A 27,232-nucleotide genomic window follows, 5' to 3' on the forward strand; every position below is an offset into this window, starting at 1 on the left:
ATACAAGAACTCAGGTCACTAGGGAAACTAGAACTGTGTGCTTACCCATTGGCTGAACCCAGCTGAACCCCCATTGACACAGCTTACTATATCTGACATCCTAATGCAGTGGAAGGAAGGGACCCTTCAAGTAACTGAACTTCAAGTAACACAGCCACAAACACACACTTGTAGAATCTTAGGACTGAACAGTAACATGCATTTTCTATGAAGCCTGCACAGCATGTCAGTGCTCTTAGTGCATATCTGAAATGTTTACTCTCTGGGAGATGCTGAAATCTGAGACAGACTCTTACTGTACTCAGTGGACTTACTTTTTGGCCCAAAAGCAAGCTAGAAATAGTTTAACTTTATATATCCAAACGACTCTCAAAAGATATTCTAAACAACAGTCTATCTTGGTTTTGCTAAAAACCATTATACATACAACAGGAAAACAAGAATAGTATGAATTAACTTATCACATTGAAATGTGTATAGAATTCAAAAGAGAAGATAATTCAAGTCATTATCATTTATTTTCAAAATAGTTTTAGTACTTATATTTCAGAGAGGAGTCAATCTATACTCCAGCAATCTACTGAAAGCAAATAGTAACATCAGCACGTGGAGACTTGACCAGGGCTCTTACTTACTCTTGGTGTCTACACGCATCACTTTTCCAAGCCCTACTCACAACACACATAAGTAAACTTGATGCAAGGGCTCCTTAATGAAAAGGAAAAAGTTTCGAGCACATAGGAGAAGAGACAAGCTGTACTTCCATAGGGAACACAAAATTTTTCTGGGATCTATGTCTCCATAGAGGCTGGTTGTCAAAGAGAGCTGCTAGGCGGATAGACCAAAACCCCTGGACGTCACCTTAGGCGGCTGAGGGGGCATCTGCAGGCCAGACCTAAGGTAGCTCACGTTCTCCTAACTCAGGCCTAACTGCAACAAAGAGTCTCCACGTGCTGAAATATGCCTAAACCTTGAGGAAACCCAAAGGCTCTGCAGCTTACTGACCTATACCTATTGCTACATACAGGGTTGTCAAGAGTGCCAAAGATCGCATACAAGTAATTTCATTTTTCTGATATTCAAGACTCGGTCTACACAACAAGAAGGCTGAACCCGAAGATCCATCCCAATTCTAAAATCCTACTACCTGTGAACCTGCATTCCAACCTGCAGCACTGGGCTATCTTTATTTGTGACACATTAATCCTCCTGTTTGAGGGTAACGAGACACTGCTATACTTAAGGTTCACTGGGATCATCAGTTTCTATAGTGGGGCAGAGGTTCTCTTCAACAGTTTACACTCACTAGGGCTGCTGGTGGCATGTCAGCACCACTGAACCAATCCCTAAGGACTGACGGCTACATTTTCAGGAGTTCTGTGAGCTGGTTAGGTAACTAGTTGTAAGACTAAGCAAAGTGTGCTGAATCCCTTCAACAGAATGGAATGTGGCTGTGAGAGGGGATGAATTACAGACACATAGGACAACAAGCATGAACCTGGATAAGCACTGTGCTAACTGAAAGAAGCCAGTTACAAGAACCACATACCCCAGGACTCCGCCTGTAAAGCAACAGGGTGTCTAAAGGTGTCAGACAGTGATGTCTGCCTGAACAGGGGGAGAATAAAACGGAGAAGGGACAGGTTTCTTCTGAGACTATGTGTCCTAAAATGATCTTGAACAATGGCTGTGTTTATCTATGACATACATGAAAACCCACTCAATTGTGTACTTTACATAGGTGAATCATACAATATATAAATTACAATATTTTTGTAATTTATTTTTGTCTATTTTTTAAGTTAGTCCCTCAAAATTTGACATAATAGAACTATTTATGCCATAGATATTCACAATCACCTTATTCCTCTCCATCAAGCCATTTGTAAAATATTTACTAGTATACAAGTGCCCTTGTCCTTTAGTTAAGGGATGGCTGGTTGACCCAAATTTGCACTGTGTATGATTATTTGCCTGTTAATAAATTTAGTTCATTTAGAGAGTACTTCCTGGGCTCAGATTTAAGCTCCATTCCATGAGTATTCAATAAGCCAAGAAAATAAGGTAAAGTAAAAATGGCGTAGAACTTACGAGTCAGTGTCCAGTGAAAAGTAATCATACAGCTTCACTATTCTGGGATGGTCCAGTTCTTTGTGAATCCGGTACTCCCTACATGCATGCCTGCACAACAGAATGAAAACATAAGAGCACACTTGGCCTGCTTTTTAGAGCTCAACTAACTCCTCTACCATTTCCCATTTTCACACATTCATTCATTTGTTCTGTTTCGATCCATCTGGTCATCTCATTACTTTCTTCATTCTATTTTCTCTAATGTTTACATCTAGCCACTGACAAAATAGTAGGTGCTCAAATACTTCTTAAATGAATGGATGCCAATTTCTTTCAAGACCCATCTGTAGCAACCATACCCCTTTTACATTAATTCCCCATACTAACGATTACAGTCTTGGGGGAATGAGGAGACGGCTTACTGGCGAAGTGCTTGCTTGCTATGTAAGCACCAGGATCAGAATATGGACCCCAGCACCTTTGTAAATGCTGGGTGGGCGTGGCAGGCCACCTGCATACCAGCTTCAGAAGATGAACATAGATCTAGAACCCCCAGAGCAAGCTGGCTACAACAATAGCCAGATCACAAGCTCTGGGTGTGACTGAGACCCTCTCTCATAAAATAAAGTGAAAGAGTAATGGAGGATGATTATTGACATCAGCTTAAGACCTCAACATGCTCACGAAGTCTCACACACACACACACACACACACACACACACACACAAACACACACACACACACACCACTACCACCACAACCACCAAGGTACTTCTTACCTGTATTCTGGGGTCAAATTAAGTTTGTAAACTACTTGAGTTAGTGGGTTAAATGATAAATCAAGTGGTAATCATTTTATTTTTGGTTTTAAGTTTTACTAATGTACTTGTACTAGACATATAAAGACTTTCCAGTATTTTATACAGTATTTATGTTGAAGCATATGATATCATTTTGCATATGCTATCTGAAATTTCTGTTATCTGTGGAAGCCCTTGAACAAATCCTCTGTACATACTCATAATGACCATAATACTAATTTTGGTTTTCTGAGACAAGGTTTCACTATGGCCCTCAGTGGCCTGAAACTCATTATATAGACCAGTATGACCGCAACCTGTGGCAATCCTCCTGCCTCTGTCTACTAAGTGTTGCAATTATAAGCATGCACCACCACAAACGGCTTCACTTAAAAATGAAACAAAACAAAAACCAAAAATGTTTTTGAGGCCACAAGATGCTCTGCAGGTAAGGTTCTTGCTGCCAAACCTGATAACCTGAATTCCTATCCTGAGACCCACACAGTGGACGGAGAGAACCGACTCCCACGAGTTGTTCTTTGACTTGTACCTTTCTAGTTTAAAATAATAAACCTATGAGCAAACTGTTTTATATATAATATGCAAGATATGTATCAGCCACATAACAATTTTTGCAAGAACAGGGGCCTGGGGAGATGGCTTAGTCAACACATTACTTGCCGCTCGAGTAACACGGGCCTGAGCTCGGAACAGGTGGGTGTGGTGGCACATGGTTATGATCCCAGTGCTGGGGAAGCAGAGACAGGTGGATTCCTCGGGCTCTCTGGTTAGCCTAGCCTAACTAGTGAGTTTGAGATCAGATAAGAGACCTTATCTCAAAAAAACTATGGTGATGGCTCCTGGAACATATGACGTTGTCCTCTAGTCTTCACATGTAGGCTCACACACATGCACATACATCTATACATACAAAAACACCTGCACACACCATATGAAGTGCACAAGCATGCACAGACTGACACACACATACATTTACGTTTTAAATGGTTTTAAAAGTGGTTCCTAGTTACAGACAGTAACTAGAAACTACTTAAAGTAATTTAGCACCTTGAAATGTTTTGTTTAAGGCAGAAGTCAGAAATGTCCTATAAAATAAATGGGAAAAAAAAGTGATGGTTTCCAGCTGGGTGCGGTGGTGCACACCTTTAATCCCAGCACTCCGGGAGGCAGAGGCAGGTGATCTCTGTTAAGTTTGAGGCCGGCCTGGCCTACAAAAGGATTCCAGAATAGCCAGGGCTCTGTTACACAGAGAAACCCTGTCTCAGACAAACAACAACAAAAGTGATGGTTTCTGAACCTGGTATGTTTCAATATACCAAAAAAAAATACATATAAAGCCAGGAATGGTAGTGCGCACCTTTAATCCCAGTGTTCAGGAAGACAGAGTCAGGTGGATCATGGTGAGTTAGGGACCAGCCTGGTCTACAAAGGACAGCCAGGGCTGTCTCAAAAAAAAAAAAAAAACAAAAAAACAACCAAACAAACAAAAAAAAAAAACAACCAAACAAATAAAATAAACTGGGAAAAAAAGGGAGGAACAGAAACCTCCAAATAATTATAAAAGGTTCTCACTAATGGAAACTTTGGGGTTAATGTCAAGATGCTACTTTGGTTCCACTGTTGCTTCTAATGCTTCATTTCATCATCACTACGTCTTCCTATACAGAAATGATAGGTCCACATCTTTGGCAAAATAAAATGCTGATTAAAAAAAGAAAAAAACTTACAAATCTAGAGCCTTAAAGAGATCGCTGTTCAAGTCATTTCTGGTTAAGCATACTTTAAGACTATAAATTACATGCCCTTTTAAGTAACTCTTTCACTTTGCGCATTTCATAATTTCTTCATAAATGTATAGAAATCAAAGGAAATGAGTGGCAGAGAAAGTTAAGAAAAGTGTCATTCAAAGTCTTTATTATCTAAGCCAAGTGTGGTAGCACATCCCATAATAACAGTACTTAGAAGGCTGAGATAGGAGGAATGGCATGAGTTCAAGGTCAGCTGGGCTCCAGAATGAGATCCTGTATCAAACAAAATACACTGAAGTCCTAACCAACTACAGCAGCACCTAAAACAGCACCAAAACAGCCCCTGCCATGCTCACAGGCTGCTGTCACTGGAGTGTATATGGTTGGAGGGAAATGACTCCCAAAGACTGCTTTCTGATATTTCATATGTGTGCCGCTAAATATGTGCATGCATGTAAACCTGCATAATCATTTAAAAAAATTAACAAAACCAAAAACCCTCATGTAGTGACTGAGAAGACTGCTAGCTTCCACATGAATATGTACATATACCTGTGCATACACACACACACACACACACCACACATCCCAGCTCCATCTCAACCCACTCCTTACACAAATGAAAGAAATCCAGTAGTCTGTCATTTTCATACTGCAAGAGTAATATACCAAGTTTACATTTTGCTTATAAAAGAAGGAAAAGAATTGGGTGTGATGGTGCACACTTATAATCCTACATGGGAGGTGTAGGCAGGAGATAGAAGGTCATCATCAGTTACATATCTAGTGAAACACCAGCCTGGACTACATAACATCCTGTCTCAATGCTCCTCTCTCACTTCAAAAAAGGAAAACAGGAATATAATTCAAAATTGAACAAAACAAGAATATTTGATTTAAGATTTTTCTTAGCTAAAGAAAAGTGGGAAATATTTCCCAAATGGAAAAAAAATGATTTATTTAAATTTTTATTTATTTTTTATTTTATTTGTATTGGTGTGGGATCCCCTGGAACTGTTACAGACAGTTGTGAGCTTCCATGTGGGTACTGGGGATTGAACCTGAGCCCTCTGGAAGAGCAGCTGGTTCTCTTAACCACTGAGCCATCTCTCCAGCCCCCGGAAAAAAAAAATATTTAAAAGAGCTTACTAGGCAGGGCACTGTTACTAACACGGAAACATAATCCCTTACACTGTTAGTCTAAGGCTAAATCATCAAAGTACTCTTTAAACTCTATTATGGACTCAACCTAAGTCAAGTTCAGAGATGTTAATGGCACTTAACCAATTCACCATTTTTTAAAAGGTAGATTTACGTATTGAACTGGAGTTACCAATGGTTAATAAGCACCATGTGGGTGTTGAGAACTGAACCCAGGTCCTCTGCAAGAGCAACAAGTGCTCTTAACTGATGAGACCCAACTTAGCATTAGTTATAGCATAAAGTTTAAAGCAGGATTTCTTATCACTGAAAGTCAAGGGTGGGAGTGTTGACGATTTCCTCTCAAGCAAGACTGGAGGTCATAAGGACACCCCTTCCTCAATATGTTGACTGAGAAATGGCCCCCGACAGAGGGCTCTACAGATAATCTCAGGTGTCACTATTCCTCCGGAGAAGGAAACAGTGAGAAGGTACCAACCACACATAGTTCTAGTTAGAAGAGCAGTGTAGACAAGGGAGGGAGTATGTGTCAGTGTATCCCTTTCTCTTGGATTTATTTTTATTTATATTTATGAATGTAAGTCTATGGGAGGGGCAGGATGGTGCCGTGTGTGTGGGTGTGTGTGTGGGTGAGTGTGGGTGCGCGCGCGCGCGTGCTCTCAAATCCATGAAGGATAGAAGAAAGTGTCAAATGCCTTGGAACTTGAGTTATAGATGACTAAAAGCCACCCAATGTGGTGCTTGGACTGAACTCAGAATCTCTGGAAGAGACAGTGCTCTTAACTACTGAGCTATCTCTACAGCCCCTCACTTGATCTGATTCCAGTACAGAGGAGAGAAAGACAACCACTTGGCTGGGCATGGTAGCACATGTCTGCAGTCCTACCACTTAGAGGAGACAGAGGCAAGAGAATTGCTTTCAATTGAAGGCCAGCTTAGTCTATGCCATGAGACTCTGTCTCAAAGAAGTAAAACTAAAATTCAAACAGAACACTTCAATCCATAATAACTACTGAGGCTCAAACTGCTTGCCAAATATGTCAAGGAGGGACCAGTACCCAGCTTTAACCACTTCAAAAGGCCAGACGACCTGACTGACCATCTGCAGTCACTCTGGTATCCAATATTCCAGTTCTCTTAAGGTAAGGCTAAAGCTAGATCTGAGTCTATGACTTGGAAAAAAATGTACAAGTCCCAGCACAAAAATTACGTTTTCAAGGCTGACCATACTTCATCCCTAGAAACAACTATCTTATAGTAGCAAATGCAGTTAAGCCACAGAACACACTCCAAGGATATCTATAGAGTATCTGTAAAGAGATGCATGTCCTGGTTCAACCCCTTTACCATTCTTACAAGTCTCAATACAAGAACAATTTTCATTTCTAGCTGATCAGAACATGTGGTCTCCTTCTCTGAAGTGTCCCTGGCATTCACTGCTGCATGCCATTTATCCCCAATGTCAAGTGACTGGAATGCACTTTTAATAATCTATGTGACTCCTCAGGAGCATCTGGACTGCAGCTGCTTGCCACAGGAGCTTGGGTACACAGAGAGCTCTGCACAAGGCATTTATCATCCCTTGTCCTACCTTTGCCTAAACCTGTTTCTCTCATGCAGTGCTGAGTTCTGTGACCAATCAGTATGGATCAGAAAGACTTTGCAGGTCCCTGATGTATAATAGGTCTAAAACAACACTTACCCATTCCAGGTATGAAGAACTGTTAGTTGAGGAAATATTTGATTTTCCTCTTAAGACTTAGAAGTTAACTAAAATGCTTCTTCAATTCCCTACTACTTTTTCTCCTCCAAAATCTTAAGAGAAATAAAAAGGAGACAAAACAAAACAAACAAGCAACAACAAAAAGAAAAAAAACAAGGCCAAGGACATCTCTCTTACCAGAAGCATGTTACTGTCAAAAGGGGTTTGTCTCCTCCTTTTAGGAACAGGACTTGCCTCATTCAATATTTATATCTACCACAAGCAGACAAAACTGCTCAGGGGGGAACCTAATAGCAAATTAAGTCTGGAGCTCCCAAAGCAAATGCCACATCCATGAACTCCAGTGTTTGGAAGCTCAGAAGGGAAAACAGCAAAACCTGACATTAGTGGAACAAAGACAATCCACAGCTGCATATGTAGTAACAATTCATTCTAAGGAAACCACACCCCCTTAGCCCCCAATCCAAAGGACAGAGAAGGGCTGCCACTTTACTGGCATTCTCAAGAGAGGCTACCACAGGAAGTAGTGTTCTACAATCACAGAATTCTGAGACAGGCAAATATGACAGGCCAGGGGAAGAAAGAACACAGTACTGAGAGACTCAAGTCAAGCATGCCCCACTGAGTCACACTAGGACTCCATCCTTCCAGTCCCACTGTCTCCTGCCCAGACTACTAAGAGCATTCTCACTGAGTTTCAAAGGACAAATAATAGTTTCTGGGATAGTACTTGTTCACTGTAGCTGTCTTGTTTAGAGACAAGAAAAAGGGATTTAGAAGCACGAGCTTCCTACCGAGGGATAGCTGTATTTTAAATTAGGCTTTTAATGGTCTCAGGTTCTGTAATTAAGTTTTCCGTAAGACATGGAATATACTCGCTTTGCTGAGACAGTTAGGAAGATTAAAGAAAACCAACAATAACTCATCCCAAGCTCTTTCACAATGCACAAACCATAGTTGTCTTTAATGTGTGTGGAAAAATCAGACACTTTAGCATCACTTACTTGTGGTAATTCTCTTTTTTTTCATCTCTCCAGTTTTTGTTTAACTGGTGAATTTTCACAGCTACGTATCTTTGCTCTGTTAGATCAAATGCCTATAAAAAAAATAAATTATATTCTACATATAAGAATTACAGGGAACACACTTGAAGCTTCTATTTAACTGATCAACACAAAGTCCAAAATACATTATTAAATGAAAGCAGCAGCAAATAACAACACATCATATACTTGCTCCAATGTTGCAAGCATCTTCTTGAAACTTGTGATTAGATAATTTAGAAGTTTCTAGACACACTGGCACCATGGGATTTAGAAAACAAACTCAAGCAAATACCACAGGCAGAAAGCCAGCTCAAGCTCTTGTGCTTCTTCCCAACAATGCTCGCTCTGGACATCATCCCTCCACATCTAGGACCTTTCTCCCTGAGCTTCTCTCTCATCCCTCAGCTGGCCTGGGGAACTCACTACATCAACTCTGTCTCCCTCCTTTTGAAGTCCTGGGACACACACTGACTACTTCCTACAGAAAACAACCCCGCTGGATACAGTCACTGGTGCAACCATTCACAAAGTATTCCATAATTCAGTGTGTTGTGTTTACAAAAATAAAAACAGAAATAGAAGCAAAACAAAATCAAAAGAGCTCAGACTCATATCTGGTGCCACATCAGTGTACTGAAACCCGGCAGTAGCATACAGGGATGGGCTTTCCTGAAGAGCCAATGCCAGCGGGCCCAAGCATTGGGCAAGCAGCGCTGCTCTGCCAGTTCCCACAAACGAGCACAGACACGGGTGCACAGCATGCCCTCATAGAACAGGTGATCATTGTTCCACCACTTTTTCTCCAGAAAAGCAATGTCCGGGGGCCTATTTATGAAACAAGGGACTTAGTCATGTTAAAGCAAAATGGGTATAGTTTATAGAAGAAAACCTGCTTCACAGGATAGAAACAACTTTTCTTACATCCTAAAGCATATACCATCATGGCTTTACTCTAGAAGACTGTCTCAAGGTATTAAAAACTGGATTATATTGCACCCAGCCTGTGAGAGTACTAACCCTTACCAAAGGCAACAAAAGGGGTGGAAAAATGTGAATAGAATTTGTCTGTAAGAGAAGAATGTTTAAAAAGAGAGGTTAGCGTGGCCCCTTGACAAGGATAGAAAAGCCTCAGGCCTAGTAACAGGCATAGGTCAAGGCAACGAGTGTTTTTTTTTTTTTTAAATATTTGTTTGTTTGTTTATTATGTATATAGTATTCTGATTCTGCTCGCATGCCAGAAGAGGGCACCAGATCTCATAATAGATGGTTATGAGCCACCATGTGGTTGCTGGGAATTGAACTTAGGACCTCTAGAAGAGCAGCCAACAGAAGATGCTCTCTTAAGTTCCAAGCCTTCTCTCCAGCCCCCAATGACTGCTTTTTAAGGTTTGCTTAAAATTAAAAAATAAATAAATAAATAAATAAATAAATAAATAAATAAATGAGAAAATTTTCCTTCCAAAATGATTACTACACAGGTGATTTGAATAAGTCAGATCAGATACACAAAACTTTCAACAAGCTAACAACGAATGCTTGATCACAACTCTTTTTAAGAAGCTAGGATAAAACTATGTCATCATAGCTCAACTATGTTACTAGCAAACAAAAAGTAACCATGATTCTGTCAGTCAGACTTGCCGGCACAGACTTTAAAAGTACGAATAAGTATGAATAATATACTAGAATTAAATCAGCACTGCTCTAAAGGTACAATCAGTATACACAGTGGTTTATGACTGAAGTAGTCACATGTGGCAGTAGATTGGAAGGCAGAGGCAGGAAACTGCCAAGAGCTGGGGCCAGCTTTAATTGCACTATGAATTTATAGCCAGCCTGGGCTACAGGCTACATCTTAAAAACAAGACCAAAAAAACCCAAAAAAGTTAAAAAGGTAAATTGTGTACAAATATAGCATCACAATAAAAACCTAACATTTAAGCTGGTTCTAGTGTACACACCTGTAATCTCAACACTCAGGAGGCCAAGGTAAGGAGACTGCAAGTTCAAGGCTAATCTGGGCTCGAAAAACCAATAAACATATAATAAAAATTAATATTCAAGAAGCTCTTGCAGAGAACCCAGGTTTGATAGCCACCACCCACAGGGTAGCTCACAACCATCTGTAACTCGAGTCCTAAGGGGCCTGACATCCTCTTCCGGCCTCTGCAGGTACTGCACACACATTATGTACATGCTTGTAAAGCACTCAGACACATAAAATTAAAAAATATTTTCTAAGTAAAGAAAAAAAAGTTCACATTTTAAAGGGAAAACAGTCTGAGGATAGCCCAGTGACATCCAAGGAAGGCCATAGGCTTAAACCCCAGAACTGCACAAAGAAGGAAAAACATACAGTTTTTATTACTTCTACTTGAAACAAAGGCGTATGTTTTACTCAGCAGACTTAATTATTTATTTTTGAATAAATAAAAATTGTAACAGCAGAGGCCACATCTCTATACCTTAGAAAACAGGATTCCGCAACTACACAGTTAAGATTACATAATAAATCAACTTTGCATTGTATAACCAGTTGTGTAAAAACAAACCAAAAAAACGTTAGTGAATACAATGTGGAGTTGTTGATACATTTAAACCTGGCCGACTCCCCTTCCTGTGGACATCAAGTGGTCCAGTGGTCCAGAGAAAGCACTACTGAAGACAGCCTTTTAAAAATGCAGTGCTACTCAGCACTTTGGGTAAGACTTCTCCAGAAGAGAAAGCTGGCTTCCATATAAAAAACAATTTGGAGTCAACAAGATGGCTCAGGAGGTAAAGGTGTTTACCACCAATCCAGACAACCTGAATTCAATCTTGGAGATTCGTATGGTAGAAGAGAAGCTACTCAAGTAGCCTTTTGAACACCACAAACATCTACACACATCTACACACACAAAATTTCCAAAAAAATTCTAAAGACATAATTTAACATAGTTTGTCTAAAAATTCTAATACTAAAGTTAATACATACTACTCATTCTGTGATTCTGTGACTATGAATGAACTGGGAAGAACAGAACCAGAATAAAAGTCAACATAATTTATAATACTGCTTCCTCTTACCATTTTACCTAAGTTTTCTAGTTGAAAAACAGTAAAGGGCAGGCATAGTAGCTCACACCTAGACTTACAAGTCTCAGGAGACTGAGGAGCAGTGCTGTGAATGTGAAGAACTACAGGAGTTATGAGCCAGCCTGGGCTTTAAAGAGAGATCTTGCCTTAAGCCCACCAAAAAAAAAAAAAACCCACAGGAAATATATCTTTGTGGTCACATTAAATTTATTGGGAGCAATTTTCTTCATTATCTTAGTTCATAAAGCTTTTGCATTTAAACCTACAGATATCAACTCATAGTTCTCAATATTGAACATTTCTACAAATTGGCATAAGCCTCTCTTTGTACCCAGTTGTTTCTACTTACCTTGTAAACTTCACTGAAACCTCCTCTACCCAAAAGATGTAACAACAAATATCTGTCATTTAGCGTTGGATGATCCTTAAATCTGTGAAAATGGAATACGTAACATCCTGAGGTCAAAGACTATAGTCTTCCATCTTCCAACATGTCTATAATAGCTCCAAGAATAAATGCTTCGTTGCAGCCACTGCTGAGAGTTTGACAACTGACACCAATATAGTAGTAAACTATGGGCACCAAGTTAGACAGCTCAAAGAAACAGCATAATAATAATTAGCAGTAATAGCTAGTAAAGCCAGATACTGATTCTAGTCTTAGCAGCCACATCTAAACTTGTGGCCATTTTTGATCTCCCTCCTTTTTTTCATTATTTTAAAACTATATTACCTTCAAAATAAAGCACTTCATGTGTTCTACATGAATATCTCTCTCCCTCTTCCTTTTCCTCCCTCCCTCCCTCCCTCCCTCTCTCCAGGGTATTACTATGTAGTTCTGGCTGGCCTGGAACTTACTATGTAGGCCAAGCTGGCTTCAAACTCACAGAGATCCACTTGCCTCCAGCTCCTGAATGCTGGATTAAGGCAGTGTGCACCACACGTCTAATGAGTTTTTTTTGAGACAGGGCTTACTCTGGCCTGGGTTAACCGGCGTGCACCATCATAGCCTCCTTTATTGTCTTTGAGACAGGGTTTTTATTATACTCTGGCTTTAGCCTCCGAAATGCTTGGAATACATATTGGTCTGTGCTAACAAATCCAATTCGTTTTTCTCTCATTAGGTTAAATCTAAGTCTAGGATTCAAAGTATTCCCAAAAGAGATTCTTCCTGTACTGCATGCAACATAATCCCAGACTCTGGAGGCAGACCAAAAGAATGAAAAAGCTCAAGCCAGCCAGGGCTAGATAGTAAGCTCCTATTTTCAAAACCTAAAGCATAAAGACAGCTAGTGATATAGCTTGCAAGCATGTTTCATATGCATGATGCCTTACATTTCAACCCCGTACTTAAAACAAACAAACAAACAAACAAAAAAAAACTTAAAGAGTTTCCCTATTAATCCTGAAATTCCTTTATTTTCAATTTAAGTGTGCCTATGGGAGAGAAGAAATATTATTACATGAAGATTTAAATTAAGTAAATCTAAATTTGACTCTTCATTTGAGCTCCTGTTCAAATTAACTTTATTTCTCTCAACTTGTTTCCTGATTGATGTGTTACAAAATTATGGGGTTGTCCTGAGGATTAAGTGTGAGCTCAAAGGACATATCCTTCCTAATACACAAAGCTCTCAGCAAATACTCAGTGCTGGCACCTTGCACTTGGCAGAGTAATAGTCCATGGCTCACACTGGTCAAACAAAGATACGCTGCAGCTACATGAAAAAAAAAAGTTACAGCCTCACAAATACATGGGGAAAGAACTAATCAGTAATAAAAACCATTTCCCACTTGTAAGCTACTTTCCCATAATTTTAGTCATATAAATGGAATATAAACAAAGGCGAGTATAAATCTATAATTAATTTGGTAATTTAAGAGTTTTATTAGTCTTACCTACTCAGAAAATGGATGTGACCTCACCTAATATCCTTTCTACAGCATTACACTGTGGCCAATTGTTTCCATTTCCCAAGGCCCCATACATATGTCCCTATATACAGCATAGGCCATCTACCCAGCTGTACAGCTGCCAAGCAGTACTGCTTTAGTAAACTCTATGCGTGTAAAATGCTGTACGGACACATATATAAACTTCCTTTCTAATACAAAGAAGATCAAAAATTTTCATGAATTTTATAAAGTTCAAAGAAGATCAAATTTTTCATGATTTTAATAAAGTTCATAAAATTATATATCCTAAAAAGGAACTAAATATACTTTAGACTCATTTGGCAAATTTATAAGTAAAAACATTGTTCTAAACCATACATGTCATAAAATATTCAGCAATCTATAGCCCATTATACCCCAAGTTGCTTACTGTGAATTATCTTCATTATGTATCCTTTTTAATTCCCTGATATGTAGATTTCTAACCCTTTCTAGCCTTTCCAGCTCTGCCTGGATTTCTGCTTCCTCCTGAAAAGGGAAAAAGAACAGTTCAGCATCCAGTGAATTTTACCTTTTCATGTAAAAATAATGACATCTATTTCACTTGTAAAAAACTAGCAGACTACATATTTTGCATTGAAAAGATTAGTCAATCTGCTATTCCATTATCCATTCCTCAGACATAACCTTTGATAACATTCCAGGAATATTTTATGGATACACATAAGGCTTGCAAAAACCTTACGAAATTCTGGTCTGTCGTTTGGTTCTCTTCTTTTGGTATAGATTATACTTGGTACCTTAAATTTCACTAATTTAACATCTGAGATCTATGAATGCTGAGAACTAATGTTGGCTATCATCATCATGAATAGCGTTCACCAGTCATGTCTGGAGTGCTGAAATTTTATAATTTTTTGATTTTTACTAACGTGTATGTGTGTCTGTCTCTGTCCACGTGCATGCCCTATGTGCACAGGTGATAGTACAGGACAAACGAGGATGTCAGGAGCCTGTCAGATCCTTGGAGCGGAGCTTACAGGCAGTCATGAGTGGCCACATATGGTAGGAACTAAACTCAGGTCCTCTATAAAACTCCACCACCTCATAGGTGGGCGTGGTGGCTCCCACCTGTACTCTCAGCACTCTGGGAGGTAAAGGCAGTTGGCTCTCTGTGAGTTTGATGCCAGCCTAGTCTACAGAGTGAGTCCAGGATAGCTAAGGCCACAGAGAAACTCCGTCTCCAAAAACCAAAACAACCAACCAACCCACCCCATACCACACAAATGAAAATGATAAACACGGTACACTGTCATATTCCTTTAATCCCGGTATTTAGGAAGCTGAGTGAGAAGGATCCTGAGTCAAGGCCAGCCAGGGCTACGTAACAAAACTATCTCAACAACACACACCATGTTCCTGACTCTCAGATTAAAAAAAAAAAAGGAAAGAAAGAAAAAAAAAAAAAAAAAGAAAAAAAAATCTCAGTGAGTATCACCAACAAATTCTTTTAGGTGTTAGAATGTGAATGATACAATATATTCTCTTTGGTTATTTTAGGCAAAAAAATAAGAAATGCTAATAAAGGTTAGGCATGGTACACAGTATTTTTTAAAGATTTGTTTATTTTATGTATATGAGTGTTCTATCTGCATGCCAGAATAATCCCAGCACCTAGGAGGCATAGGCAGGCTGATCTCCATGAGTTCAAGGCCAACCTGGTACACAGAGTGAGTTCCAGGACAGCCACCCACCCTGTCTTGATGTACCCTGCTAGTATCACGGAGTCTTATCAGCAATTTCAGACATATTAGTCCTGTATTTTTAACTAGGATAGTCACTTGGACAGCTCTATAAAACAGACACATTTTCTACTGAGGTCACTGGGGTAAAACATACTCTCACTTAATGGCTTGCACTGACTTGAAAATCAAAGTACTACGATGAGACTGTAAGACACGACAGTGACAGTAGCAAAACAGAATTCCTGCAGCATACAAAGCTACAATTATTTGTCCAAATGGCCAAATCATTTGTTTCAAACGTAAAGTGGAAATTATATTTCTTGAACAAGATTTTCCCCTTATACTTACTTTTTTAAGATGACCTAATCTAAGTTTGAAGATTTCCTCTTGTTCATGGTATTCTGCTAAGGTTAACCTGAAAAACAATGGCAGCATTTTTTCAGTAAATTACATGAAGTAAACGCCAGGGTATTTTTGAAGTCCTCTGATCAAAAGGAAACTAGTAATTTCAGATGAGATGTAAAGCCTCAAAACCCAAAATTTGAAATGAAAGAAAAGCATGTAAGCTATATTTTTACATTATTTACTAAATGTTTAGTGACGTTACACGAGCCATAATACCTATCCAAGAAAATGTTGTAACTATTTAACAGATTGTGAAAAGGGCACTGAAGAAAGGCTGACTTGCTGGACAAGCACTCAGTCTTAACTCCAAGCACACATCCTTCTATCCTAAGAATAAAAAAGATGTCAATGTACTCCATTTCTACCTTCATCTCCTTCCCAGGTTTAAGTTTCACTATTTACATGTATCCTACATTCCTAGGAAAATGCAGATACAACTATCCATTCTAGCATAAAGGGCTACAAAACAGCCTCCGAGGTTAAACTAAAAGAAAATACAGGAGTAAAAAGTAACAACACATCCACTAGAGTTGTTGCAATTAGTCCACAGCTTCAGAAATACCTGCTTATGTTACTCCATTTCATTCCAGTGAAAAGGGGAGGGGAAAAATAGCTAAGGGAGGGAAGAACTCTCTACGCCTTTAACAGGTTCCATACCAGGAAGGGATAGATAATGTGACTCACTCTAGAGGCCTGTTTCTGGCTTCTGGTCGCAGGAAAGAGCCAAGTCACAGACACTGTAATTAAAAAGTGAACTGAAAGCCTTCCAGCTCGGACTTTACACAAGACTCCAGATGGTAACCACTCATGAACACACTGTTAGTCTGGACTAAATTCTAATTACTGTTCTACGGTGTGTATTCATAGTATGAGTGCACAAAAACTCCATAACTTCTTTTATCAACGGTTTCAAGCAGCAGTATTAAGTAATTTTCAAGTAGTACTGGAGGATAGACCTCTCTGCATATAGCTATAGCACTTATGAAAGAAAACAATGACTTGGGTTGTCTACAGAATCTTTCAAATATGATGCTTGGAGTTTCTGACAGAAAATATTCCAGTTTTAAGTACTGTTAGATGAAGAAAAGTATTTCTCAAACTTCTGCAGACACTTTTACCATTATACTTAATGTGAATTTTGGCTTATTCGAGTGTTCATCTCCACTGTATAAACTATGAACTCCTAAAACAAGGGTTGTTTCCTTTAAGATCTGCAGTGCAGAACAGGGCATGATATAAAATAAGCATCTAACACAGACTTGCCAAGCACATGTCAAGGTAAGATTTCCTAACACCCTGGATCTGCATGGGGTGAGGACTGGAGTTGAGCATCTTTCTCAAAGGAAATAAAGAAGATGAAGCTCCTAAACTTGTAATGCGGCTGTAACATCTTTTCTCTTGTGTAGGATGGCTATGTAATAACTGCTGATTGACAGAAAAAGTTGACCACACCTCAAAGAACTAGATTAATGCTTCTCAACCTTTCTAATGCTGCAACCCTTTAATACAGTCCCTCATGTTGTAGTGACCCCTAAACATAAAATTATTTTTGATGCTACTTCAAAACTGTCATTTTGCTACTGTGACCAAATGTAACATAAATATCTGTGTTTTGATGGTCTTAGGCAACCCTTGTGAAAGGGTCCTTCAACCCCAAAGGTGTCATGGCCCATAGGCTGAGAACCACTGTACTAGTGTCTCCCTGAAGTTTCCAGAACGCAGGGACATGGGGATAAAAGGACAGGATGTGAAGGAATTCTCATAAGATCAAGAACTGTCTTATAAAATACTCTTCTTTTTTTGGGGGGAAGGGGAAGCAAGCAGGATTGGAGGTAGGGTTTCTCCGTGTAACCCTAGCTGTCCTGGAACTCACTTCATAAACCAGACTGGCTTTAAACTCATAGAAATCTACCTGCCTCTGCCTCCCAACTTCTGGGATTAAAGGCATGTACCACTGCCTGGCTTGAAGTATTCTTTTCCTAAAACAACTACTTTTTTGTTGGCTTACTTTTGAAATTTTTTTTTTAATGTAAAGTATGGGTATTTAACTGCATGTGTGTCTCTGCACCATGCACACATCTGGTGCCCTCAGAAGTAAGAAGAGGGCATCAGATCAGAGCCCCTGGAACTAGAGCTACAGACAGTTGTTGGCTGCCATGTGGGATCTAGGAAGAGAACCCTGGTCCTTTACCAAAGCAGCCAGTACTCTTAACCATGGAGTCATCCCCAGTCCCTCTTGGCCTACCCCCAAGTCTGTGTTAACTACAGTAAAGAGCATTCTAAAACATTAGCCAGAAATTCTCCATAATACCAATACCCATAAAATGATATTAATTTATCCTAATGTAGAACTACATAAGTAAAAATTATTAGTGATATGTTTACTATGAACAGGCAAGCAAAATATATGCTATCCAGAAGTAACAGTACTTTTGTCTCATTTCAAACTTTTTGAATAAAGAACATGCCTAAGAAAATCAACTAATGTATTTCATACAGCTTTTAATGAGTTGAACAAATCTATTAACATGTCTGGAAAATTAATCTTTTGAACTCTAGGGACCTCTTTAATTTATAGGTATTTCCACAGGAAATACAACAAGAAACCTGTATTAGGCAGATAATGGGTATTTCATCATATCATCAAGAACATACGTTTCATTTTCAGCTCCATTGGTCTTGCTTTTCCGTTGTTTCTGCTCATTGGTTGCTGGAGGGGCCTGGCCCATGGCAGGGGGTTTCCGTTTTGCTAACATTTTCCGTTGTCTTTCTATCTCTTCTCTCTGTGAATTTATCCTTTCCTGTTGCCTAGAAATACGAAAGATATGGTACAGAAGAAGGCAAAGAGTTTAACTGTCATTGCTGTGGATGAACACAACTTTGCACCTGCACGTCTGACAGGTTTCATGAAAAATAGGCACCCTGCATGGAACAGGGATTTGTCCTCAGCCTTCAGGGTGTAAGAGGCAAATAATCAGTGAAAATGTACTTTAAGGAACTAATATGACTTAAAGGTGAGGGAACGTGGATAAATATCTGTTATACCCATATAGACTTGAAAGGAATAATTTTCGGATTCCCACTTTTCAGATTTCCCACTGAAAAAATAAAATCTTCATTTAATTAGGAGAAGCTGGTATGAAACGGCCACCCTCTCAGACCACACATTCCTAACTCTGTCAATTACCATAATGCTGAAACTATATACAGTACAGTGGGCTAGTGCACTCAAGTTTGACTAAGGATTTTTTAGGAAGACAATCTCACTATAAATCTTTATTTGGGTTTGGTTTTTTGTTTTCGAGACAGGGTTTCTCTGTGTAGCCTTGGACTCACTTTATAGACCAGGCTGGCCTCAAACTCACAGAGATCCGCCTTCCTCTGCCTCCGAGTGCTGGGATTATACAGATGTGTGCCTGGCTCTCACTATAAATCTTAATTGGCAACTATCTTACCTGAGATTCAGTCTGAGCACATTATATAGCTTAGACTACACTACTGGAGATTTGGGAAGCAATATGCTCTGACCGCATGCTCATGAATGTGGAACAGACAAACTGCACTACTTGGTCAAGGCGTCATATGAGAGAATGCCTTGGTTTGATAGCCTTAGTGCTACACAGGCGTGCCTGCCTCATAGAGACGATGCTACTCTGAACTTCTGGGACCTGGTACGATGCACAAGTCTGCTTTACTTTCAGGATAGTCTATGATGTGACTGCCTCTTCATATGTATGTATGTATGTATACATGCATACACACACATACATACATAAATATTTGGTATATTTATGAAGCAAAAACACAGTTAACTAAGCTTGAAGTTGATGGTTCATCTATAAAACAATGACTACTAATGTATAATTAAGAGGACAATTATAATTATTTATTATACATAGCATGAATATTTGTACTTTTAGGAGTCAATCTATTATTTTTGATTCATTATTACTCAAAAGTAGTAACGTAGTCTCCAATTCATATTAAACAATCTATTTCAACAAAGAAAAATGGGAAAAACAATCTAAGTCCCAACTGTGATCTGAAGGTCAAAAGTTGGAGAGTGTCTTGAGTAAAAATATAGCTGATTTAGCTCAAAGATAGAGTGCTTGCCTACCATATATGAGGCCCTAGTTTCAATCTGTAGCTCAGGAAATAAATAATTAATAAAAAAAATATGCCTCCACCTATCTGCCAGTCTTAGATAAAACTGATCTAACAAATCAAAATAAAGGTAACATTATAGATATACAACACCAAAAGAGACACACACACACACCTGCGCACATATGCACACACACAAAGTTTGTCTCTTTTGTTTTTTTAGACAAGAGTTTTCACCATGTAGACTAGGCTGTCCTGAATTTGATTTGTAGCCCAGACTGGCCTTGAACTCAGAGATCTGCCTACCTGCCTCTGTCTCTTTAGTGCTGGTACCAAGGGCATGCGCCACCACTGCCTAGCAATCCTACATTTTTTTTTTAACTATAATTACAGAATATATATATTTTTAACTATAATTACAGAAAGCTTTACCAATCCAAATACATTTAAAATTTCTCCATTTAACCCTGACAGTTCACTTACTTGATGAGGTTTTGGAAAGCATAACCATCTGTCCACTGCTCGGTAAAAGAGGCTCCGTGCCGGACAGTAGTGAAGTGGCCTAACCGCAAGCGGTCCTGCATGCTCTTATCTCTGCACGCCATCTTCTCTTGCTTTGACTGGAGCAAAAGGACCAAAACAAAGAATAACACATGAAATAGCAATTTTTACAAACTGAAAATTATAGTATATCGAGGAAAATACTGCTGATAAGTCATATACCATCTCAAAAATGGAAAGGACAGAAGAGAAGGGAGGGGAAAAGAAAAAAATGTGGGGGTGTGGGGGGGTTAACTCAAAAGGGCAAACTGTCAACACCGCACTCTCAAAGCCATCAACAGCCAGACAGCATGTCCATATTATTACCTGGGGAGTCTTGATCTGGTGGACATGCAAGGAAAAAACTCTAGCTGTCAAGCCATAAGAATCTCGGAAATTCTACATTTCAGTATTTTCACCTCAGTTAAGAAAATGTTACACAATGACACACATTAAAATACCTTAGGATAGAGACTTCAGGCTACATTATCACTAACCTTTTCTATAAGGAGCTTCTTGCTCATGGTGACACATCTATTTAATCGTTCCTTGTATTTCTCTAGCATCTTTTGCTGTTCATCTATCTGCCGTCTCAAATCACAGTTGGCCTTCAATGGGAAAATATTTTTAAATTAGTTTTAAAGAAGATAGATTAGTAGAAAGTACTTTCTGGGAAGAGAGAAAAATCATTCCTATTGCAGTAAAGATGTCTCTGTAAAGGAAGTACTTCACCCCTTTAACCATTCTCAACGTCTCTAGTAAGCGTTGTTTGTTGGCGTGCTATGGAGCCAATCCGAGACCCGAGGAAGTGTGCTGCGCATGTGCTTACCGAGGGCCTATACCCTCAGTGTATTTCTAAAGAGAGAAGGAGCGTGAGTTCTCACAGGCGATTCTTCCCAGAGAAGCCAGGCACAAATAAGGAGATCCTGCTTCAAGCATGTGGGGATGTAAATACACAGTTAATTAGCTGTGGTCAGAAGCTTACAGGATGGGCTCAATACTTTGAAAAACTCAAGGTTCCTAAAATAACAGAGCAGGGAAGAACCACTAACCCAAAGCCATATCTGGCTTTGAAATTCCTGCATTTATCACTCAGCTGATTAAAAAAAAAAATCTCTACTCTTACCAAATAACACTACTTCCTTGGAGTGGGGGTGGAGAACCTATTGTTTATCATCTAAATGATATAAGCCTAAAACAAAACAAAACACAAAACACAACCCCAAACCAAACCAAACCACCCAAAAAACATGTATGGGTGTTTTGCCTGCATGTAAGTCTGTGTACCACATGCATCCTGCTGAGACCAGAAAGAGGGCACTGGATTTCCTAGACTGGAGTTACAGATGCTTGTGAGCCATCACATAGTTGCTAAGAAGCAAACCTGGGTCTTCTGAAAGAACAGCAATTGTCCTTAACCACTGACTGAGCCATCACTCCAGCGTCTTTTGTTGCTTTTCTTCTTAAAAGAAAGGAGTGCCCCGTGTAGGATGTAATAAAACTATTACAGACTAGGATGGCCTTGAACTCACAGAGATCTGCCTATCTCTGCTTCCGAAGTGCAGAGGTTAAGAGTGTGCCATGCCAGATCAGTTTTAAAGCAGCCTGTGTAAAACAGCTTCCCATTCCAAACGTATGTACTCTCTATCCAGGCATATTTACTCCTGTCAGTTGTTACTGCACAATCGTTATAGACCATGTTATCAAAGGAAAAGTCTAACTGCACTTGGGTGAAGTGTGACTATCTAATTCATATTGAAGAACTACAAGCAAAAGACCAAGAATGTCTCTATAAAATCTAATATACTTCTGTAAGGTAAGTGTTCTTTACAAGTCTGTGCAGAAATGAATACAATCAGCCTCTGGCAATTTAAAGTTGTGGTTTCTAATATTAACAGTTTCCAGGAGTCCACACTAGGGTGGGAAAGGCTAATAGTACTCACTATAATAATACCCAACATCTCACTGAAGTGGGAGAACTCATGATAAACTTATGCCTGCCTGAAAGGAAATAAGAACTTTTTAAAAATAAATTGCCTGTATCAGCTTGGCCTATAGGCATGTCTATGGGTAACTGTTCTGATGTATGAAACCCAGACCATTGTGGACCCACCCTTCCTATGCAGATGGTCCTGAACTGTATAAGAGAGCTAATTACACATGTGCCAATGAGCCATCCTACAATTAGTATTTCCTTTACGGTTCTCCTTCAAGTTTTTGCCTTTGCTCTCTGCCCTGACTTCCCTCAATGCTAGACTGACCTGGGAGTAAAGTCAAATACATTCTTTCATCCTTTTAGTTGTTTTTGGTCAGAATGCTTTGTAACAGCAGAAAGGGAGCTAGAAGAGGCCCTGAGTTCAACCTCTAGAAGACAAGCAGGGAATCTAGTAGGAAAAAGGAAAATGGAGTAGGCAGGAGATGATGCTGAAGGATAAAGGCCCAAGAAGTGAAAGCAAGCTAAGGTTTAAGTTTTTCACATTTTCCACCAGCTCAATCTGGATCTCTCTCCAACACTGTCCTCCATGACAGTGGTGGGGATCATGCAGACAAGTGATCTACCACTGAGCTAAACCTATCATCTTGACAGTCAGGCTATAAAGAAGTGAAATAAAACCACAATCCTTATTGAGTCGACAAAGCTACTCTGGACTAAACCCTGATACTGGAGCCTAAGGATTTTTTTTTAGACAGACAATCTCATTATAATTCTTTGTTAGCAATTCAACTAGCATCTACATGGACAAAAATAAAACCAATTCTAGGGGCCTGGGAAGATGCTTCAGTGAGTAAGAGTGCTTGCTGTGTAAGCATGAGGACCTAAGTTCAAATCCTCAACATCCACATAAAAAGCCAGACACAACTGCACACACCTGTGATCCCAGCACTGTGAGAGGCAAAGAAAATCCCTGGGGCTGGCTCCAGTGAGAGGGGTATGGTCTCAAAGAAAAAGCAGTGAAAAGAGCAGAATGCCCTATGCCCTTTAGTGGCCTCAATGTGCACAGATGGGCCTGGTCCTCCAACACATGTGCATACAACACGCATGCATGCAAATACTTCAAGCAAACCAAAAAGCAACACTGTTCCTGAGAATAAATGGTTCTTCTCACTCAAACATTCAACGACGACAACAACAACAACAAAAAAAAAAAAAAAAAAAAAAAAGGAAAGATAGAAAAGAAGTCCAAGGAATATAATTCTGAATGAGGAATGGGAACATCAGTTTGAAAATGCAGGGTATGGTGACACACATCTTTAATCCCAGCACTAAGGAGGACCAATCATTTAATTAAAAAAAAATGTGGGGTCACTGATAACAAACTGTATATTCAAAGTACATTCTAGGCTTTATCAGGATAAAGCTGGTGTCTCCTTCCCAGCACTCGTCTGCCAGACGAGCACCAAGTACACGGACAAACACTCCATACTTTCCATAAGCGTGTGGCCAAGTAGCTCTGGGGAAAGAATGGAAGGGTTACAAGGTTCAAACCCACAATGGGAACAACAACCCAGTGGCCAATATGCCTTCTAGTAAAATAAGGGACATTCCAGTTATAGAAAATGGAGAACTACAGAGAAAAGAAAATGTAAATCTGTTTGGGATGTACTGTGGGTGCCAACGTGAGTGCTCTCAACTTGGTTGTTATTAACGAAATAAATAGAAAGGACAGAGATATTTTCTGGGACTGACAGATTCTGTCTTGCCTCATTGTAGGGCCCAAATGATGTGGCAAAGCCTATAAATATTCTGATCCTCTAAAGAAGATGGTGTCTGCTAACACGCTGTTGGGAGTATTTAAACAAAGCAGGAGGGTAGGAAGCCCACGACACCACGATTCAGTGTCTCGTTACTCTAGGGGCCCCACAACACACGCACCAACTCATAGCTCTGAAGAAGCAATGCACTACACAAAGTAAGAGGCTGCAGAATATGTGACTTTCAGCCAACAGAATGAAGGAAGACAAAAGAAAATTGAGACACAGACTGCCAAGAGACCTCAGCTGTCCTCACCAAATTTCTAAAAGTAACAAATTGTTGCAGGATTGTTCAGTGAGTTAAGGCTCCTGATGCCAAGCATGAAGACCTGACTGAGTTCATTCAATCCCTGGCACTCACACGGAAAGAAAGAAGTATCTCCTGTGTGCTGTGCTCTGACCTCTATACACAGACCAAGGCAGGAGTGTGCATACATACAAAATATTTTTTCAAATTAACAAATAGCCACCTGCAATACATGAGACCCTGTTAAAGAGGGTTAGAGAGATGGCTCAGCAGTTAAGAGCACTGACTGCTCTTGCAGAGGAGTCAGGTTCAATTCCCAGCACCCACATGGCAGCTCACAATCATCTGTAACTCCTGTTTCTGGGTCCAATGCCCTCTTCTGGTCTCTAATGGCACCAGGCACATGTGTGGTTCTAATACAGACATGCAGGCAAAATACCCACACATAAAGTTGAAAAAAAAATATTAAAAACAAGTAAAAATAAATGATTAGATATTGAATCAAGGACAAGTGGAGAGAAGGGAACGAGGAATAAAGAGAAAAGTAAATATACATATATGTACTAGGGTGCCATGCATGATGACACTGGCTTATTATTCCAATTCTTGGGAAGCTGTGGCAGGAGGATTACAGACTGAAGGATGGTCTAGACTACATAGTGAGACTCGGTCGTGTGTTTCTGTGTGTGAAACTCAAACAGGTAAAATGAGCTGAATAATCTGTGTATAAGCAGCTTTGTAAAATGCAAGAAATAAGGCTGAAGAGATGGCTCAGCAGTTGGAAGCAGTGACTGCTCTTACAGATGACCCAGATTCAATTCCCAGCAACCACATGGTGGCTCACTAACTGCCTCTGGCTCTAAGAGATCTAATGACTTCTTCTGACCTCCATGGTCTCCTGCATGTATGTGGTACACATATACTTACACAAGCTCACACACATACATGTATGAATAATCAGTAAATCATTTAACAAATTAACAATGAAAGCCTGGTGTGCTGTCATGCACTTATAAGTCCAACACTCATAGGAGGCAGAAGCAGAGGCAGGCAGATCTCTGAGAACTTGAGGTCAGCTTAATCTGAGACTGAGTTCTAGGCCAGCCACGCTATGTACAAAGACCATGTCTCAAAAGGAAAGAAAAAAAAAAAAAAAAAAAGAAGCAAGAATATAAACATGATTATTTTCAAATAGTTAAAAACATGAAGCTTAAACCAATAGATCAACTCCACATTATCTGCTTCTCTAACATAAAGTACCAAAATACTACACTGTAAATTCTCCAACGTGAAGACGGTACTCAGGATTATGATTCCAATGCCCCCTCAGATGTTCAATATTCACTGTGTTATTCGGCTACAGTAATTATTCACAATACACACACGATCCAAGTACGCAGAAGTGGTACCTGTTGTAATGTCTCTTACATACTCTTATACTTACTCTTAATAAATCATCTATTCTTCCTTCCTTCTTCTCTAAGTCAGAGTTCTTACTGTTTTCTAGTGCAGATATTTTTTCTATTGTGAGGTCAGACTACAAAGACAAAAGCAAACAAATTTAGAATTAGTCACAAAACATTACACACTATCAATTTCTCTTGCTTTTTTCAAAGAAGCACATGCTAACATGACTAGCTGGATAGATAACTCAGGAAATGACATGTTTACCTCATCTCATCCTTCAAACCTTAGCAATGTCCACTAAACCTGTACTACAAAAACATTAGTTCTGGAATTAACTACACAAATTCTCACAAGACCGTACATTGAATTAAAAAAAAAATAGATAACACCACAGAATTGAAACCAGCTTTGCTAGAAAGTGACTTCAGGAGACAGGGTGCAAGTCTCAAGGAGCATGCATGCCCTCTAGTGGAAACTGAGAGAAAGCAGAAAGGCAGAAAAGTTCTGAGTGCTCAACTATCTAGGTCTGTTAAATGTCCAAACATTGGTAGTTCCAATACAATCAAAATCTGTTATACAGTTCTTGATTAACAAGCATCCTGGGTTGAGGGGAACACAGACAAGAATACCCAATAAACTAACTTAGCACAACAGTTGGAGCAAAGATCTATCTCCTTCTCAAATATAACTTCCTTTCTGTTTCATTTCCTTTCTTTTCTGGAAACAGCCTGAGCTGGCCTCGAAATCAAGACCCTCCTAACCTGCCTTAGTCTTCCCATTCCTGAGAGTTGCAGGAATGTGAAACATTCTGTTAATGTCTCTAAGAGTCTCTAAGAGGGTCCTGCTGCGGGTCCGTCCGGGGGTGACATTCAGCCGGCAGAGCAGGGAGATGGACCTTCCACCTTAGACCACGGCCAGGTTAGTTCCTAACTTCATGGAGAAGGCTACATGAAGGGCTGGTGAACGCTGCTGTGACTTACTCAAAGCCTCGACTGGCCACATTCTGGCAGTGTCCCAACGTTGGGCTTGTTCCCCTACCCCTGCTGAAATCCCTACAGCTATGTGGAGTGTGAAATATAGAATTCAAAGTGCTAAAACTGGTAGCTCCAAACAGCTTACAGTTAAGGAAACTGTGCAGAATGCTTTGGTGGCCACTGAAGTGTGGATGTGATCTATATAGGAGAAATCATAAGCAAATGTGGCATCGTTGGCTGTGATGTCTGAAGACCAATCTTTAACATCTGATTATATTTGAGAGTTCTTATTTGAGTGTTCTTGGACCGTGTGTAATGAGACTGCTATCTGTCAGGGGAAAAGAGTCTCTAAGTTAAGAAAATTTCTGAGGACGTTTAAGGAAGAAATTTTGCTGGTATAATATTTTGAAATGTATCTAGGTCTTGCTGATTAAGTATGCAAGTACAGGAAATTAAACTATTTCTTAAAGTTAACATTTATTGACCTGCTGTCACCACTGCTTAAGGCAATGGA

The 27,232-nt window shown here is 39.6% G+C and overlaps 1 protein-coding gene and 1 pseudogene across 7 annotated transcripts in view; one reads left to right on the plus strand and one right to left on the minus strand.

Moving 5' to 3' along the window:
* Tlk2 (tousled like kinase 2) overlaps positions 1 to 27,232 on the minus strand; it is a 91,817-nt gene that overhangs the window by 13,740 nt on the left and 50,845 nt on the right. For 5 of the 7 annotated variants that reach the window (XM_021645583.2, XM_021645581.2, XM_060386557.1 and 2 more), the window contains 9 exons: positions 25,782 to 25,874; positions 20,835 to 20,945; positions 20,281 to 20,417; positions 18,349 to 18,501; positions 15,637 to 15,703; positions 13,974 to 14,071; positions 11,997 to 12,078; positions 8,531 to 8,622; positions 2,092 to 2,181 (listed from right to left, as the gene is read on the minus strand). In XM_021645583.2, the coding sequence (XP_021501258.1) occupies positions 2,092 to 2,181; positions 8,531 to 8,622; positions 11,997 to 12,078; positions 13,974 to 14,071; positions 15,637 to 15,703; positions 18,349 to 18,501; positions 20,281 to 20,417; positions 20,835 to 20,945; positions 25,782 to 25,874 (923 nt within the window). The remainder of the gene's footprint in view (positions 1 to 2,091; positions 2,182 to 8,530; positions 8,623 to 11,996; positions 12,079 to 13,973; positions 14,072 to 15,636; positions 15,704 to 18,348; positions 18,502 to 20,280; positions 20,418 to 20,834; positions 20,946 to 25,781; positions 25,875 to 27,232) is intronic. The other 2 variants (XM_060386556.1, XM_060386555.1) reach the window with 1 other exon arrangement.
* LOC110553581 (ATP synthase subunit g, mitochondrial-like) lies at positions 26,035 to 26,968 on the plus strand (annotated as a pseudogene).

This window comes from Meriones unguiculatus, chromosome 7 (genome assembly GCF_030254825.1).
Source record: "Meriones unguiculatus strain TT.TT164.6M chromosome 7, Bangor_MerUng_6.1, whole genome shotgun sequence".
Lineage (NCBI taxonomy): Eukaryota > Metazoa > Chordata > Mammalia > Rodentia > Muridae > Meriones > Meriones unguiculatus.